Source organism: Stegodyphus dumicola, chromosome 2 (assembly GCF_044657685.1).
Source record: "Stegodyphus dumicola isolate Sdum_Otavi_A_Nest chromosome 2, ASM4465768v1".
Classification (NCBI taxonomy): Eukaryota; Metazoa; Arthropoda; class Arachnida; order Araneae; family Eresidae; genus Stegodyphus; species Stegodyphus dumicola.
In genome coordinates, this window is record NC_140769.1 from 260,794,004 (window position 1) to 260,812,378 (window position 18,375).

The window sequence follows — 18,375 nt, forward strand, 5'->3', positions numbered from 1 at the left end:
TAGAAACTAGCGAATTATTGCTATTTCTTTTTTCTTTCAATAATTTTGTGCCTCTAAAGCTCCATTTCGAAATTTTTTCTTCGTATTCCAAGGCACTTTCGATTTCGGTTTCAATGTCATTAACATCAGTCAAAGTTTTAATTTTTTCGTCTAACGCTTTCAAAGAAATAGCTTTTACTTTTAAACTTTCCAGTGATACTTCAAGGTCTTCAAGGTTACCGGCTGCAACTAATGATTCAATAGCATTTGTTACTTTAGTAATGGCTGAACGCATAACTTTCCGTTCTTTCTTAGATTTCGTTAGCTCTTCAGCCATTTTTGTAACCTTGAATTCCACTTTACCACAAAATAAATTCAACAAATTTCTTACCTTTCTGAAGACTCACTTACGCATTTATCCGTGAACTTTGCAGAATGACATATCCTACTTCTGACACCACTGTCATATCCTTCTTTTTCTTGGGCGTGTAGCTTCTGGATATGTATTTCCTTCCTACCGTAGACGTATCGTATTGTGTGCGTTGCATAAAACAGCCATTTTAACGGCACAACACTTTATTAACACACAAATAAAAATAATAAGTACAAACGATGAACACACAAGTATCACTTCGTATCTTGCACCTAAGCTGACATACAACACATTTCCTTCGTTACTTTGCTACTAACTTACTAACTACTCTTCTCTCGTAAGTCTCATGAAAGAGAGGCGTTGCAGGCCGTTCGGCTAAACTGCGCATGCGTGGTCATCACGTCATGACAGCGTCGTTGTGCGCTGTAGTATTTAATCCAGTATTCATTCTTATGGACAGTAACGTAAGTACCACAAGAGTGATGACTTTCTTCTCATGAAGTGTTTCCTTATTCGTCAAATCTCAGCTCCATAGAAGGTCTTTGATATGATTTTGGATCTTATAGCTCTTCTTACGTACTCTTTCCAACAAGATGCAGAAGCTTTTCTATTAGAGGAATGGTAATTGTTGCTATCTCATTTTCTTGATAGCTTAATTGAGGGTATGGAAAATCGCTGAAGGGCTTTATAAAGGTCAGATGTGGTCATACCCCTTATTAAGATAAGTTTCTGTTGTTTACAAAGCTTTCAGTCTCTTGCTATGTGCAAAATGCCTTTTAGCTATAAAAAGGATTACAAACACATTCAAATATGTTTCGTTTATTATATTTTAGCCATGAATACCTAACGATGTGCCTGTATTTACGTAAAATTAAGCCTATTCAAGCATAACATTTTCAGTTGAGTCTCATCTACTGTCATGAGTTTAAGGTTTAGAAGGCTGTGTAATTTTAAAAAGCTTTCGAAATGATTTTGGATAACTGCATAAAAGATAATTTCAACCGCCGAAGTTTCCAAGCATTACTTTTTCCATATATTTTTAACTTAATAGTCTTATGATCAAAATCAAAGAGAAAGCAAAATATTTTTGCGAATTAGTGAGTCTTTTCTTATCTAAGACATCGGCAATACATCTAAAGGGCCATTCACACCGGAGTTTATCTGAGTTGCGGAGTCAGTTCCATGTGTCGACTAGCTCTGCTGTACCTGCAGTTCAGATTTTTTACCCCGTTGCCCTATGGGGTAAAACTAGTTTTGGAGATGGGTCGAATATGTCAGATGCCTCCGTTAGCTCAAATAAACCCCAATCTGAAGAGGGCCTTAAATCACAACAGGGATCACAAGCTATTCATCTTAGTGCTATAGCTAGTAATGATAGCGAAAACAGAGGGTAAGTTTGATTTCGTATTTGTCGTTTTGGTTGCTCCTGCTGAAGTTTCATTGAATTAAAATTAGAAATCTTAAGACACAAACCTGACAGTTACACCTTACTCTCAAGGAACCAATACTGGAAGCTTGATCAAGCACAATATCAAGACGCTCTTTGTAATCGGAAGTTCCATACAAAAGAGTTTCGTTGTTGAAGAGGGCTGGTAACCGATTCGTTTACCAGCGAAAGTTTTACAATTTATAAAAGTTATATCTCGCCTTCCTAGCCGGCCTCCGTGGTGTAGTGGTTCGTGCTGGGCCGGTATCCAGAAGTCCGTGGTTTGATTCCCGAAGGCTTTTGCTAATTTTTCATCTCTTCTGCTTCTAAAATACCTAATGTCTCTACAAAGTAACGAGCTGCAAAACTTAGCGATAGCAAATTTTTAAAAATCTACGCGGGGCACTAGTCAGCAGAATTTAGCAATAGCAAAATTTTAAGAATTTAGAAAAGCACGGAAGAGCAAAACTCAGGAATAGCAAAATTTTAAAATTTAAGAGTGACAAAAGTTTTACTAAATTCTAAAAATCGGAAAAATCCAGCGGCTTCCTAATTTACGAAATTAATTCTTCCTAAATTCCTAAATTTAGGATCCTCAGCGATTCCTCAGGACGGCAAAATGTCTAGCGCCGGCCCTGTTTCTGAATCTAATATTAGCAATACGTATAAAATCTAAAGTGTTTTGTACAGTCAAAAGTCGTTAATCCGGACTCGTCGGGACTTCGGCAATTCCGGATTATCGATTTTTCCGGATTATAGATCATCCGTTTAAATCTCGTAACATGGCATGCAGAAATTCTAAAATTAAAAATATGAAACCGTAATTTATGAAATAAAGAACAATTATGATCTAAAGGGTATCAAAATTTACAAAAAAAAAAAGCTTAATATTTATTTGTTTACTTTATTAAACATTTCTTTCAATGTAAGTTGTTTAAGTTGCTTCGTTTTATGTGATAATACTTTCTTTTTAATTCTCTAAACAGACATAATTTCTTGTTCAGTTACAAAGTTCCGCTGTTCAAGTCCCGTAATTGCTGTGCCGAGGGTACTTGTCAATCGAAATTTTTTCGTTTTCACTAACCTCTTTGTCACCTTCTTCATGTCTTTATCCATTTTTTGCAGCAATTTCACTTTTTGTTTGATGGTCATCGAAACATACTTTCGTTTTGTAGATCCTTTGGGAGCTCCAGCATCGGAAATTCTATTTGACATAATCGAAAGTTCAAGTTTACTTTTATAACATTGCTCTTACAGTCTACAAAAAATAATAAGCCGCATCCAATTCGAAGATTAAGGAACAACCCAATCATCAACATTAACTGAAATAGATAATTTTAGCTTATACGGTCCGTTATACATTAAACGCGCACGCGAAAACGTATTCTGCACTTGCGCACACGCATATGCGCAATCGTAAAGGTCTTACGCGCACGCGTAAACGCCTATGCGCATGTGTCAACGCGGCGCATGCGCAGAAATTTTTTAGCTTTGAGGTCCTGATTATGGGTGTCCGAATTAACGACTTTTGACTGTATCAGCTAAAAAATGGTATATATACAGACAAATATGGTATTCATTCTGAAATGAAAGAACTAAGCTTCGATGAATATTCTGCTTTACTTTATATATATATTTTTGCTTGTTATTTCTTTAGTAACAATTTCATGTTTATAGCCTACTTTATTGCGGAAAGAGAACAGCAGTTAAAGCAAAAATTGTGTTCTATATTACATGCATTAGATACTGTCTTATGTTAATTGATTGCTTATGTTATTGATAAGACTTCCATTCGATAATATGCCACTCAATGCTAAAATTTTAGAAACTGAAAAGTTTTTATGAAAGTTTGCTGAAACGAGATGAAGTATAATTCAAATTCTCAGTTGTCTTTAGTTTCTTCTCTTTAAACGTAAGTCTGTGCTTGTACAGAAGTGTCAACAAAGGATATCTGGAGAGGGAGACAACAGAGAATCTCTGGAGGAGATCTCTAAAGAGAGGAACAACCTCTCTTTTCATTTGTGTCCCGATATCCTTAAGCCTATGTTGAACGCTAGATAGTTAACAAGTGAAAGCCTTGCTGATATTTCATTCCCTGTGATTAAAAAATGGATTTGTTTTGTTCTCGACTTGAAGTATAATTTCAGCCCAGTTGTACGAGCCCACTTGCCAGTCAGGTTTATTGCCTTAGAAATCCCATTGTTAAGTCTCATACAGCACAACAGTAATAAACACGATTTTTGCTGGCGGTACTATCTACCTGCAAACATCACCATTAACAACTCCACAGAGTATTCTCCAACAACAATTAGTTCTACGTACTAAATAAAGATGGAGCCTCTGAACAAAAAATGTTGAATAACAACAATGACAGGGCTTTATTCTCAAGAAGAAGCAGGATCTTGGAATTTAATTATAATGATAATGTGTAGTTTTATACTTATCGAATATTTATGCAAAAGATGTACATTAATCCCAGAATTGGATCTTTTATTTTCTAATTTAGAATACTTTTCTTTTAGCCTGTTTCACGGTATTTACTTTATTGCGCGCCAAACCATTATGGCACAATAGTTTATTTATAAATGAATTGATTTAGAAATTAAAAAATTCAGTTTTTGTTTGCCATTGATTAGAGAGTTCTTCAACCCTTTTTTCATCTTTTTTACAGACGTAAAGTTGCATTAACGCTTTCAGAGTACAAGTGTTTAATACAAGAGATTTGTACCACACATGATCTGGATTATTTCGAGATTTTAGAAAAAATGGCTAATGCTTCCTTGTTGATAGGTAAATTTTATTTTGTTAATAATTTCTTTTGTATTGCATAAATTCAAATAATTTCAAATGCAATAAGTACATGTGAAACAATCTCCAGCTTGGCGCTATCTCGCCAGTTTGGCGACATAACCATTTACCTCAGCGTTAAATAAACTTAAACGTTAAGTAGCCTAACCCTAGGTTAGTACGTTAAGTAGCCTAAAATTCTAAATGGACTCAACATTAATAGAAGATGGACTCAACAATAATAGAAGCCTGTAAATGGACTCAACAATAATAGAAGCCTGTAATTCTACTTTTCCCGCAATGCTTCGCAACGTGAGGTCTTTTATGCTGCATTATACGAGAAATACGAGAAATTTATACTAGAAAATTTCACTAAAATTATTAATATGTATACAGAGTTCGTAACATTTTATTTTATTTTAAGCGTTTTACATTTCTTGTAAGATTGTTATTTATAGTGAAATACTCGTTCGTTGTTACTGCATTATCTGTGCTAGTTTCTGCTGTCATAACAAAAGCGTTTGTATACATGTGTATCGCATAACGCAGGGACAGAAAATTCCGGGGTACTTTTCCGTTTTGCCTGCGCAGCCGATAAAGTCGCCAATAATGGTGCAACTGGTGCCAAACGAAATATCGGTTAATCTTTGGATTATGGTAACTTGGCGATTTTTTGGCGAAAATTTGGCAACCAACCCTGCTACAGCTACCTGCTAGTTTTGTTTTGGACGCCATTTTGTTTTCACGAAGTAAAGGCATTTTTTTTTTTTTTTTTTTTTTGTTTTGTTTTTTTACTCAACATTTTTTTCCAACAATCTGCTAGCCGAATTACGCTTATACTAGAACTTTTATGAACAAAAATGCTTAATCATGACGAAGATTAGGTGTGAAATTGGGAGAAAGTGCAGAATCGCAAACTGCTTGCCGCGGTTTTAAGAATTGCACATACACGGTATCATCCATGTACACGTCGACCTATTTTCACTTAAAAAAACATCCCAGAATTGCACAAAAATGGCATTGCTCACACTCTTGATTTTATCCATGTACACTACTAAAGTCCTAGCTAGTAACTTTTATCGCCTTACCAAAATGTCGCCAAACTACCTGTTACCATATTCCAAAGATTAGCCGGAATATCTTCGCTGGTAAGCTTTTACGCCTCATTTTCAAAACAAGTAGCAGCCATTTTTTATCAGATTGATTGTCTCTTTCAATACTGGCATACAATTACATAGAGTTTTTACCAGATAGTTCAATTTTATGGCCTAAGGCCATTCGCGGTAATTAAGTCAATTAGAATGAAATCACACCGCTCACCCGAAGGCGAAAATATAGAAAAGGCAAAGTCAAGGATTAAATTCATCACTTCTAATGAGAATGCACTAAAGAAGTAAACCACTGCGGTTTCACATAATTTAAGTAAGCTACTCGCACGAATTGAAAAAAACTCTTGCTGAGAGAATTAGATTTTTGTAGCGTAGTTTACGTGAGATGAGATCTCTTGGGCTCACGTGATATAAACCGACGAATCAGGACGTTGTAGCATGAAAAGCTGGAAATACTTAAATTAATGTCTTTTTACAAATTTATTGTCTTTCTTTATCTGTTGGCTTTTTTTACAAAATTTCAAACGACGTTAAAATGTTTATGCCTTCAAAATAAAAAATTCTTAGAACTAACATTTTTTAAGATTTTTTTATGTGCATACTGTATGCTATCGCCAATAAACTCTGCTTGGCGAGATTTGCGCCGGCGAAACGGAAAAGTACCAAGTCCGGAAATATGAAATTTTTAACATAGCTTCTCGAAATGGAGTTCGTAAGTATCTCTAAGTAAGGCTTTCAAAATTCAACTCAGATTTTTCATTTACTCTTGTGCCCACCAGCGACCGAGCGGTAAAGACGCTGAACACTGGTAGTTCGGTCCGAGGTTCAAATCCCGCGAACGGACTGGCTGCATGGGCGTTTTCCTCATGTGTAAGTGTATACGAGCCAGTTTCCCTTAGAAAGTCCTCCACGAAGGCATCCCTCCCTTTAGACAGATAGCTCTTGTGTGCTTTGCCGTAATTAAATAATCCAATCCATCTACTCTTGCTGAAATTTTTATGGAACTTTGGTGCATAGTTTCGCTTATCGATCGAAATAAACATCACAGCGTTACGCTTATTGTACATGGGAATCGATGTTTATTTTGGGCGACTTTTAAAAACTGATAAACCTTTTTTCTATCAGACTGTGTTCAATATTTTAAAATTTCAACATTGAAAACTTTGTAACACGTCGAAGTTTTCATAGGTTATAAAAGTAACCTCCTGCTTTCTTAAATAAAATAAAATTAAAAAATATTAATTTTTATCATTTTTTAATATATCATATTATAATTTCAAGAAATAAATTTGGTTGTTTCGCTGGTCAGAAAACTACCTATTTCCGAGCAAAACCCTGACATAACGTCATCATACCCCAATACAACAAAACCAGCTTATGTTTTCCCAAGTCTCAATAGTATAATGTTCAATGCAATGCAGGCAATGTACAGAGCTAGCATAAATGATCCTTTCATTTTGAAAAGTATTACGCGTACACACATGAAAAATATATGAAAAGAACCAAAAACTCACCAGGTTTTTTTTTTCAGTGTTTCACCAAGTTTCCCGTACATGTCGAAAGTTGCTTCATCGCTGAATATCAACTTGGTGGCGAAATCCTTTTCTTTCAATGCCTTCCTGCATATTGACGTAAAAATTTAGTCGACGGGCATAATACTTCGGCTTTAATTGTTGCAGGAGTTATACATGGTACGGTTTGAAATGCAACCGTTGACGCAAAATCTTCCACACAGTTTTTGCGGTATTCCGAACATCTGATCAATTGATAGGACGAGCATTTGGACAAGAATGCTACAAATGTATGGAATGAGCTCAATTATCATCCGGACGCGTGTCATGTCACCAAAAGGGCACATACTCAATATTTGTAGAGGCTGTATAAACTTGGTCAGTTTGTGTTTCGTATCATTTCGTATCATATTTCATGCGTGTACGTGAAATACAGTCAAAAGTCGTTAATTCGGACACCCATATCCGGAATGATCTATAATCCGGACCTCAAAGCTACAAAATTTCTGTGCATGCGTTGCGTTGACGCATGCGCGTAAGACTTTTACGGCTGCGCATGCGCATAATACGTTTACGCATGCGCGTTTAATGTATAACGGACGGTATAAGCTAAGCTAAAATTATCTAATTCAGTTAATGTTGCAGATTGCATTGTTCCTTAATCTTCGAATTGGATCCGGCTTATTATTCTTTACAGACTGTTAGAGCCATTTTATAAAAGTAAGCTTGAACTTTCGATTATGTCAAATAGAATTCCCGATATATATTTACTAATATTTAAAGGATCTACAAAGCGAGAGTATGTTTCGAAGTCCATTAAACAAAAGTGGAATTGCTGCAAAAAATGACCTAACCATTCCGAAATCTCTTTATCAATTTCACGCTGCTCTGCGGCCGGGGGGGGGGAACGCAGCGGCGCGCAATGAATTGGAAGTTGATCTGTCAGCACTATCCTTATCTTCAGGGCAGATGTTTTCATATTATTTGGCTTATAATTCCTTACTAAATGTAGTATTTCCTCTCGATGTACTCCGTCTTTGATATGATTTAAATCAAATTCCTCGTCATTATAATTTGCTTTCGATAGTGAAGAAAGTGACGCAGAGGTTATTGAAAACGAAAAAATTTCGATTGAAAAATTAGTCGGTATTCTCGACACAGCAATTATAGGACTTGAACAGCGGACCTTTGTAACTGAACAAGAAATTATGTCTGTTTATAGAATTAAAGAGAAAGTATTGTCACATAAAACGAAGCAACTTAAACAACTTACATTGAAAGAAATGTTTAATAAAGTAAACAAATAAATATTAAGCTTTTTTTTTTTTTTTGTAAATTTTGATACCCTTTAGATCATAATTGTTCTTTATTTCATAAATTACGATTTCATATTTTTAATTTTATAATTTCTGCATGCCATCTAACCAGATTTAAACTGATGATCTATAATCCGGAATCGCCGAAGTCCCGACGAGTCCGGATTAACGACTTTTGACTGTACTTCTGAAAATATAGCCTTTTCAAACCGAATGAATCATTTATGCTAGCCCTGTATTAAGGGAGTACATGTAGTGAATTCGAGGCTGCTCAATACCTTCTTCAGTGTTCTTCAAAATCATTTGTTAGCATAAGGTACTATTAGCCTCGGAACTCTCTTTTTACTCGTACCATGTTTAAGATTGTTGCCACCAAATGCCACCTGCATTAATTATTTAAAAAAATAAATAATGAGCAATTTGTATATATGTATGAATGTTCCTGTCATTGTGATAAAGCGATGGCTCTTAGAGAAACTGAATTTTGAATGCACATAATCCTCTGCCCGGACATGGTCACCAAGAAACTCGAATTTTGAACTCCAATTTTTGTTTTTGATTTATTTCAAACTTATATTTTGTATAAATTTAACGAACTTTTGTTTAAAACACTCAGCGATCTAGTAGTCAAATGTAGAATCACTGTTCCAAATAAACCATTTTTATCTCCAGGGCACCAGACATTTGCCATTCGGAAAAATAAAACATCTTTCAGCTTTAATCCACAAATTCGGCTATTCGAAAGCAATGTATTGCCACTGCCTCAAACAGAATACTTATTATCTGTGCGCACCAGCATGTTGCCGTTCAGTAAAGCGGAAGATTTCAAATTTTAGCTTTCTGTCGTTGAGTAGCAAACCAACAGATTGAAAATCAATTAAATGCATATTTTTTCTACTTCTTAATTTGGTTGATTTCAATTAAAATGCATTACTTCCTGCGATGTCTAATGAGAAATATTAAACATTTTTATGAAATGACACTAGTTGGGCTCATTAAAATCATTACACACTTTTTATCTTTTATGATAAGTCTTTTAGGCAGCGACTCCTCAAGCGACTAATTTTTCAAAGAAATAATGTAGCGAATATAAAAACTGGCAGGCCCTAATACTCTATTGGAAAGTCTAAAGATAAGCTGTTTTTAAATATTTTTACGTGCATATGGGCTCATAATGGCTTGGATGTACACAGAATTGATAATAACTTGATTAAATTAATTTTCCCAAAAGAAACACTTTGTTCTGAAACATTTCACAAAAGTACTCGTACAGCTCTTCTAAAACTACGTTTACTAATAAAATGTTTTACTTAAATTTTTTTAGATGATGCTGTACAGCCTGTTAGAAGAATGTAGTCGAAGATTTTTAAGAGCTTACCATAGCGCTTACGGTGGCTGTCAAAATTCAGTCAGTCTGAGAAATCTTGAGTTTGTATATTAAATGAATTAAGTTTAATCCATTTAATTTAAATGATGGCTCAGTAAAGGAAATATATATATTCACCACGAAGTAGTTATTTTTTGTAATAAATTGGACTGTATAAGTTTATTATCTGCTTAAAACATATATTCAAATATTAATCACTGTTTCTTTTTTTGTGTGTGTGTGCTAAAATATGTAAAAGTAACCTATAATTTAATTATGTAAATGAGCCTATCTGTATTTAATTCCCGACACCTAACAATTTTATATAAAAATATTACTGAACTTCCTGTAATTTATGTTTATTATATATTTATTAAATATTCTGTGAAGGTAAATAAAAAAAAAGATTTTTAACTTTTCAGATTCATTTTTACAATGTGTATTCTTTATTTCATTCTGGAAGTAATCAACAAAAATATGTATTTTCAATTCGTCCAAACGATGCCTTGTATTTGAAGGGAATATAATGTCACATTCAACTAAGCCACCTTCCGTGTAAGAAAAAAAAAAAAAAAAAAAATCTGAAATGTTTTAGATTTTAAATTACGTCCAAAGGGGCGTTTTTTAACATTTTGTGTGTTACCTTTCTTTATTAAATATCATGCTTTAAAACGAGCATATCTTTAGAATTTCCGATACAGAGACTCACGCGCTGGAGATAAAAATGTTTTTTCTGCACAACGTTGCCATTGCTCGCTTTGAAATCCTTGAGTTTGTTAATCAAAAATTCGTCAAAGTTTTAAAAAATAGGAAATCGATCATAAAACAAATTTCAAATTTCAAATTTGGTCTTCCACATGCTCATATTCGTTGGAGGATTACGTTATTCAAAATTCGATGACTCTATGTACCGTTATTTTATGACAATGTGAGAAATATACATACATTTACGCAGATTTTCATTATTTAATTTCTTCAAATATAATGCAGGACTCTAACATTTTATGGCAACAGTTTGAAAAGTGAACCGACATTTATCCGTCCGACGCAAAATGCCGAAACGAAACTAATAGTCTTTCGGGATTCAAATCCCTTTGGACTAAAAAGACATCCAAACTTATTTCTAACTAATCACTTATACTGTTAATACTAATTGGAATGATGTTCACTCTATATTTTAGAAAACTGATTTTTTAGATCTCAGACTGATTTTTTAACTTTGATTTTGCTGATTTGTAGAATGCAGAACAGGCTGTAAAATAATGGTAGAACACAATGAAGATAACATTCAGTCGAACCAGAACGAGACTTCACTAGAACTTTCCTTTATTTAGTGTATACACATAAAAGCATAAATAATTTTTACATATTACAATATATGCAGAATAATCTGCCGACAACGACGCGCACGTACCTTCCCCTTTGGGCCTAATTAATTTTATGTCTCTGTTGGCGAACTTCTTGCGCGCTTCTGCGCCAGCGTCCACCAGTTGGGAAGATCGTAATCCCCCCCCCCCATCTTACACTGTTTATGACAGCACTGCATACAGAAACTATAAATATAACTTCATTATCAAATTGAACTTTTCTTTTCCTGAATGATGGTATCATTAGTCAGGTTCGATGAACGTCCTATCATTGATGAAACTATTTTGATTTCTTTTTTATTAGGGATCTAGACCAGGGGTTCTCAACCGGTGGTACGCAAGAGAAAAATAGGTGGTACGCAAAGTATTTTTAACTATTAAATTCACAAATTAAAACCCCAACATCCTGATTGAGTTTTTTTTTTCCTCCAAAACTCGTAAATTTATGCGATCTGAGTTTTGTTCAAGAGTGGTGGTGATAGCAGTACTTTGTAGTGGCGGTACTAAAGGTTTTCCGTTTTTATTTAGATGGTACTCGTTAGTCAAAAGGTTGAGAACCGCTGATCTAGACGAAATGCAAGCAATTTCAAATCGTATTTTTAGACGCAAATAATGTAATTTTAAACCAAGCTGCAAAAAAATCATGAAAAATTTCAGGAACAGCAATAAATCCGGAGAAATGAATTGTAAATTAGAATTTCGGAAATATAATAAAAAATTCAGTGATTTCGAATCTCTGCATCGTATGTAATGAGATAAATATTTTCTTCAATTAAATTATAAAAGACGTCTCACAGAGATTTCATTACATGAGTCGCATAATTCTGTCACTCAAATAAAATATGATAAAATGCGTTTTTATGTTTGTATGAGAACGAAATAAAAGCATATATTGAACACATTTCTTTTTTTTCCAAATACAACCGCGCTAAATAAAAAAACGTCGAGATTATAGAACACCTTTTCTAAGGTTCTGAATGTCATCTTTCTGTTCTAGTTTAAAAAAATGTAATGTAAATTTGCACATGATTTGAAGCGAAATAAATCTACGCGTTTTTTAATTCAGTTCTTCAGCGGTAAATGTCAATTTATTAATATATAATTGCTTTTTCTCTTGGACACAACTATACATTAAATGCATAAACCATATAAAATTCAAAGAAAATACTCAAGAGCAATCTCTCGTTTTACGATCTAGTGCTGCCATCTGTAAAAAAAATTCACTTGTGAGAACATTTTTAGTGCTGCCATCTATTATCATGAAGAAAAACAAGATATGGAACTAGCCTTTGGAATATAAGCAATATGCATTTAATTTTCCCGATCGACGCTTTTTATGATTTACACGAATTTTAATTTTGAAATTTACCTTTTACTCATGCTTCAAAACGTCGAATAGTTTTACAATTCCTTTTTTTTTTTTTTTTTTTCCAAAAGTACTTTAACAACATTGGATAAATAGAATGATTATAAAACCAAGTAAGAGGATAAATATACATTGCTTAAAATACAGCCCAGATTCTTTTAATATGATTTAAATCACATTCCTTGGAAACGTACACTGCCCTTCTATAAAATTTAAATTGAACCTGTAATTTTATCTATTTTAAAAGCATTGCATTATTAAAGACTGCTTGGTAAAAGCAAACGGACCTTCCATAGTATATTGGAAATATATATATACATGCGTAACACATGTATATATAAAATGCTTTGAATAACAACAGAAGATTAGTATAAACTGAAGTCTTTACGTCTTAAGGATTTGTAGTGGTTCCATAGTGAGGCAAGACACAAGTTTAAAACATATAAACTTTATTTAACACATCAATAATAACATTCTGATGAGAAAGGAAATTCATACACACCGCTCTCTCCTCACCATCCGCCGCTCATACGGAGGCGGGCATGCACAGAACTCACAAAACTTCGTACGGTGTTTCCATGGCAACACCGCAGCTTATTTTGAGTTATTAATTAAGTACTCGTACTTTCAGTAAAGCCTGCTTTGTGTGAAAAACATAAGGAGAAGTCTAATCCACCTAAATATCTACGCAAGCAATAAATGCAGAATTAAAGCTATAAAGTAGTCAATGGCTTTTGACTTTTCTCTGCTTGGTTACTCCATAATTAATGGCTCAAAGCTTAATTTCAGATGCAGAGTTCCTAAAACAATTGCTTTTCTATTGACCTATATTTTTTGTTCATTATGACACTCTGTTTATTATTTATTCTTATATTTATCTAGTGTTTATAATTGTTTGTTTAGAATTTGTAGTTGCTTATAATGCTTTATTCAGAATTTGCGATCTATAGTGAATTAGACGGCAACTAAAAATTCCTGCATACAAAGATCTATTTTTATTATCCTTGCAACTACTGACGGCAATTAGAATTTGGTATATTGTCTAATAAATGTTACTTATTTGTAGGCTTGCCAGATTTCAGAAATGTTCAGCCGGGACACCGGAATGCCCCCCCCCGCATCGCAGGTATTCAAGGATACACACCCTTGGCGGTTTTTTTAAGTGCTTTAGAGGGTCGTTTATTCTCAATGTTATGAATAAATGGTTGCTTAATAGGAACCTAAACCATGGGTAATAATAAATGACACAAGCATATAAATTTAAACATTTTATTTCTTACATGCTAATATTTATAAATTAGCCAATGAGAAGAAACACTTTAAATGGGGAATAAAAATTTTAGCAGTATTTACATGTACTTCTCATTGGCTAGGACTTTTTTTAGAACGTCTTTTTTGGTTTTAATCCTGTTGTAAAAACCTTCACAAGCTAATACGATATTAATTTTACCTGCCATCAAGCCTTTACCGTAGATTCCTTCATCAAACCTTTATCAACAGTCCATGCGTTGTTCATCAACGAAAATACTCTCTCAGCTGGTGCCGATGTCCCAGGTAAGCAGAAGGCATACTCAACAATCTTGATCAGAATGGGGAACTGCTGTGTGATTCTCTTTGAAGGGATCAAACAGCCTGAGCCATTTTTTTTCACTTGAAGTAATCGCATCTCTCGTAGACTCTCCTTGCTTCCACTGTTCCCAATTTGACTGCAGATACTCCTTAGCAAGCACAGCTTCGTCAAACTGCTGATTAGTGTTTATTTGCATATCAGGTACATCAAGAAGACTGCTGTTAATCATTTCAGCAGCAGAAGTTTCGGCTTTTTCCCAATTAACAGTATTTGTTTTGGTCAGATTGGCCCAAGAAAACCGTTCAGCATTTCCAAAACTATTCTCCCAGGATTCAAGTATGCAATGCATCTTTCATAAAAGCCATCAAATTCTTCTTTCACACTGTCGAGCAAGTTCTTTGCGTGCATAGGACTAAAGTTTGAAGTCTTTCTTTCTGTAAAGTTTCTTTTGAGAGCTTTAAATCAAATTCTATAAAATCTATAAAATCAAATTAAATTTTCAGCGGGACGAGAAGTAAACCGCCCGGGACACCGGGATTTTGTCTCAAAACAGGGACGTGTGGCAAGCCTACTTATTTACAATTATATTTCTATTCGTTTTTTGGGCAGCAATAAAGCTACATTTCCCACTGGAACTCGTAAAAAAAAAAAAAAAAAAAAAAAAAAAAAAATGAAAGGTTTTTAGATTTTAAATTACGTCTAAAAGTTTTTTTTTAAAAAACATTTTGTGTGTTGCCTTTATTGATTAAATATCATGTTCATCGCACTTAAACCATAGAACTCATTTCAATACCAATATCGCAAAATAATTTTAAAATGAGCATATCTAGAATTTTAAAATGAGCATATCTAGAATTTTAAAATGAGCATATCTAGAGCATATTTAGAATTTCCTATACAGTTTCGCGCACTGGAAATAATTTTTTTTCGTACAGTGTTGCCATTGCTTGCTTTGAAATCGCTTAGTTTTTTTAATCAAAACTTCGTTGAATTGTTACAAAATCTGAAATCGATAATAAAACAAATTTCAAATTCAAATTAGGGCTTCCACATGCCCATATTCTATGGAAGATTACGTTATTCAAGTTTTGATGGCTCTAGGTAACGTTGTTTTATCACAAAGCAAGAACCATACATACATTCATGCAGATTCTGCATTATTTAATTTCTTTAAACATTTAAATATATAATATATATGTATTATATAATACAGGGAGGTAATATATGATGGCAACAATTTGAAAAGTGATGCAGCCTAAGTTTCGACGCAAAATGCCAAAACGAAATTAATAGTCTTTCAGGGCAAATTGCCACTTTGGATTTAAAAAAAAAAAAAAAAAAAAAAAAATCTACAAAAAGTCATTTTACTACGTATGCCTTTTAACTTTTTAAATATTTGTATATGTATAACATATCTGTGGCTTTTATTCATTTTAGTTTCAGGCAATGAAACGATAAATAAGCAAGGAGATATGTATTAGCTTGCATTTAGAGCTTCCATGAATAAAGCGATTAGTAAACAAATTTGTTACATCTTACAAAACCTAGTAAAATACTTTTTGCTATTATTCATATTATTATTTTGAACCTCAGTGAGAAATTCCGCAGGTATTATTACATAGAATCGCTGTTAAGGATGGAAACGATTAAGCTGCTCACGTTTACCTTGCCTCACCCCCGTAATTGGAAGTGGACTTAATCCAAAAAGAAACTTTCTTTTCAGATGCGTAGTTGCACTGCTGTGGGCGATTGTTAATGTTTGCACACCAGCTAGAAACTTTTTATTTATCTATTCTCATGGCTAACAGATATGTTTCTACATTTTTTTTTTTTTTTTTTTTTTGTGTGTGTGTGTGTGTGTGTGTGTGTGTGTTCCTTACATTCGCAGCATGGATTATGCGTTAACAAGGTAAGACACTTTCATTCTGTTTTGATATTTGCTTTTGCCAATAAATGGCGTATTGATTAGAAACAAATGAATTGTGCGTTCTTTTAATATTTCATTTTGAGATTGAGTTTACTTTATCTGAACGCATAAAACATATCGAGATAAACTTTTGAGAAAAAAATAGAAACAGAAAAGAGACTCTGTCATAAATTCTTCGAAAAGCGAAACTAACTAATGTGGTTGTGTATTGCGCATTTGAAAAACTGAAGCAAAAATGGCTACTGCAACGAAGATGAATACTGGGTTGTAAAATTAAACAATTGCAACCATCGGAAGCACTTCCGCAGAGAACCCGGTAAATGTAAACATCGCCAACTTTGGCGATAATAGTTCAAACCTGTTAACCCAGAGTATTTATCCTATTTGCTTGTTCGAAGTTTGCAACTATTCCTCTTGCGTTCAAATTTTGTTAAGAGCGTTTAATATCCCTTTCTCATGTCGATTTTTAATAACAGATGGCGCTACGAACGTTGAGCGATAAAGACTCAAATCTGTAAGACTACCTACAGCCTGGTTACTATGGCAACGACGCTTCCTTCCTCTGTACTTGTTTGGCGGGAAAGTGAGTAAGCCATAAAACACATCCCCTCAGTTGAACAAAAGACCTGCTGTCATTTCTTCCGTCTGTGACTCAGACTGCAGGGTATGTTTTGAACAGGAATAGAACTTTTTCACCTTTGTGTTGAATGAAAGATATCTGTGAGATACGTGCAGCAGTCGCTATTTCTTTTCGCAAAATTTGTTCATCACGCTTTTCAATGTTGCGTAATGTTTCATAATTTGCCGTTATTTTGCGGAAGAAAACAAATTTCATCGCGACATAAAAATTATATATAAATGATTTTATACTTGATGATATGTGTATACATATATAGCACGCACATAATATTCCATTTACTCATCCATCCATAATATTTCATAAATTACCATCCATAATATTCCATAAATATGTGTTAGCACTTTCCAGAGCTTTATATATATATTTTTACTTGTATTATAAAATCGTATAACACTCCTAACTATTATTTTTTTACTTCAAAAGTGGATAAATCATTATCAAGTTTTTCTAGTACACGGAGAAATGGTCTATGTATCCACACACATAAACGTAGTAAAAGATACTATTGTTGATTGAATATCTTTTGGCAGCAATATCAAGATGCAACGAAAATTCGAAATCAATAACATGCATTTTATTACAAAAACACTAGCAGGACGTATTATTTGCACAAAAAACTTAGTGTGGAAATAATTTGCGGCACATTATCTGAGATCCGCTTTGAATGAATACATAAAGTGTTATAATGAACAATCAGTTTTAATATTTCACTTGATACTGAAATGCATAAAATCAAATTGCGTTTCTATGTTTCAGGTTTATAAAATACAGCTGATAATTGAAGGGGTATCAGGTTTATAAAGTACAAGCTGATAATACATGATAAGGGAGAAGAAATTCCTAAATTACAAAATTGAATATTATATTTTAATAAAGTAAAATGATACATATTATAGATACATCCTAAAAAACGATAATATATATATATATTGTATATCGTTGTATACCGTATATATATATTATGTATTTATATGTATATCTACTCTTTTCCGGATGTAACTGTAATTACGTACTGTGCTGGTTTATCATCTTCCTGTAGCGATGCATTTGGATTTGCTGTGTATGAATCTGTTTCATTGAACAGGAACAAATAGGAAACAGAATATTGAAAATTGAATTTTTTTAAAGCATTAGTAATTTATATATATTAGATTGACTAAAAAGAGTATATTCATGCATAACGTATAAATATGCGAAGTGAATACTTTTTGGCAATCACCTTTCTAGGATGATCATTTTTAAAAATAACCAGTACTGTTGATAAAATAAACACCGGTACGATCTATCTGCCTAAGGGAAAGGATGCCTTCGTGGAAGACTTTCTAAGGAATATTGGCTCCTAGACACGTTACACAGGGTAAAACCACGAAAGCGCAACCAGTCCCTTCGCGGGATTCGAAACTCGGACCGAAATACTGGTGTTCAGCTACTTTACCGCTTCGTGCCTCATTTCAGAGCGGATTCGCTATATATGAAACAGAGTAATGTGCTGTTACCGTATTTAGCAGCCTGCCTTTTTCCTTGACCTACCATAAAAAAATAAAATAGCAAAATTATAACAGCGTCTCTAAAAAGATGCTTTGCTATATTCTCATTAAATCTTTATCATTCTGCGCTACTAAAAACGAAGTACGATTA

General features: G+C 33.7%; 1 protein-coding gene across 1 annotated transcript in view; it reads left to right on the forward strand.

Annotated features, from left to right (window-relative positions):
• Positions 1-10,186, forward strand: part of LOC118190366 (uncharacterized) — a 42,140-nt gene extending 31,954 nt beyond the window's left edge. Inside the window, exons 5-6 of the mRNA XM_035361073.2 lie at positions 4,450-4,568; positions 9,826-10,186. Of these exons, the coding sequence (XP_035216964.1) occupies positions 4,450-4,568; positions 9,826-9,857 (151 nt within the window). The 3' untranslated portion in view covers positions 9,858-10,186. The remainder of the gene's footprint in view (positions 1-4,449; positions 4,569-9,825) is intronic.
• The last annotated feature ends 8,189 nt before the right edge of the window (positions 10,187-18,375 follow it).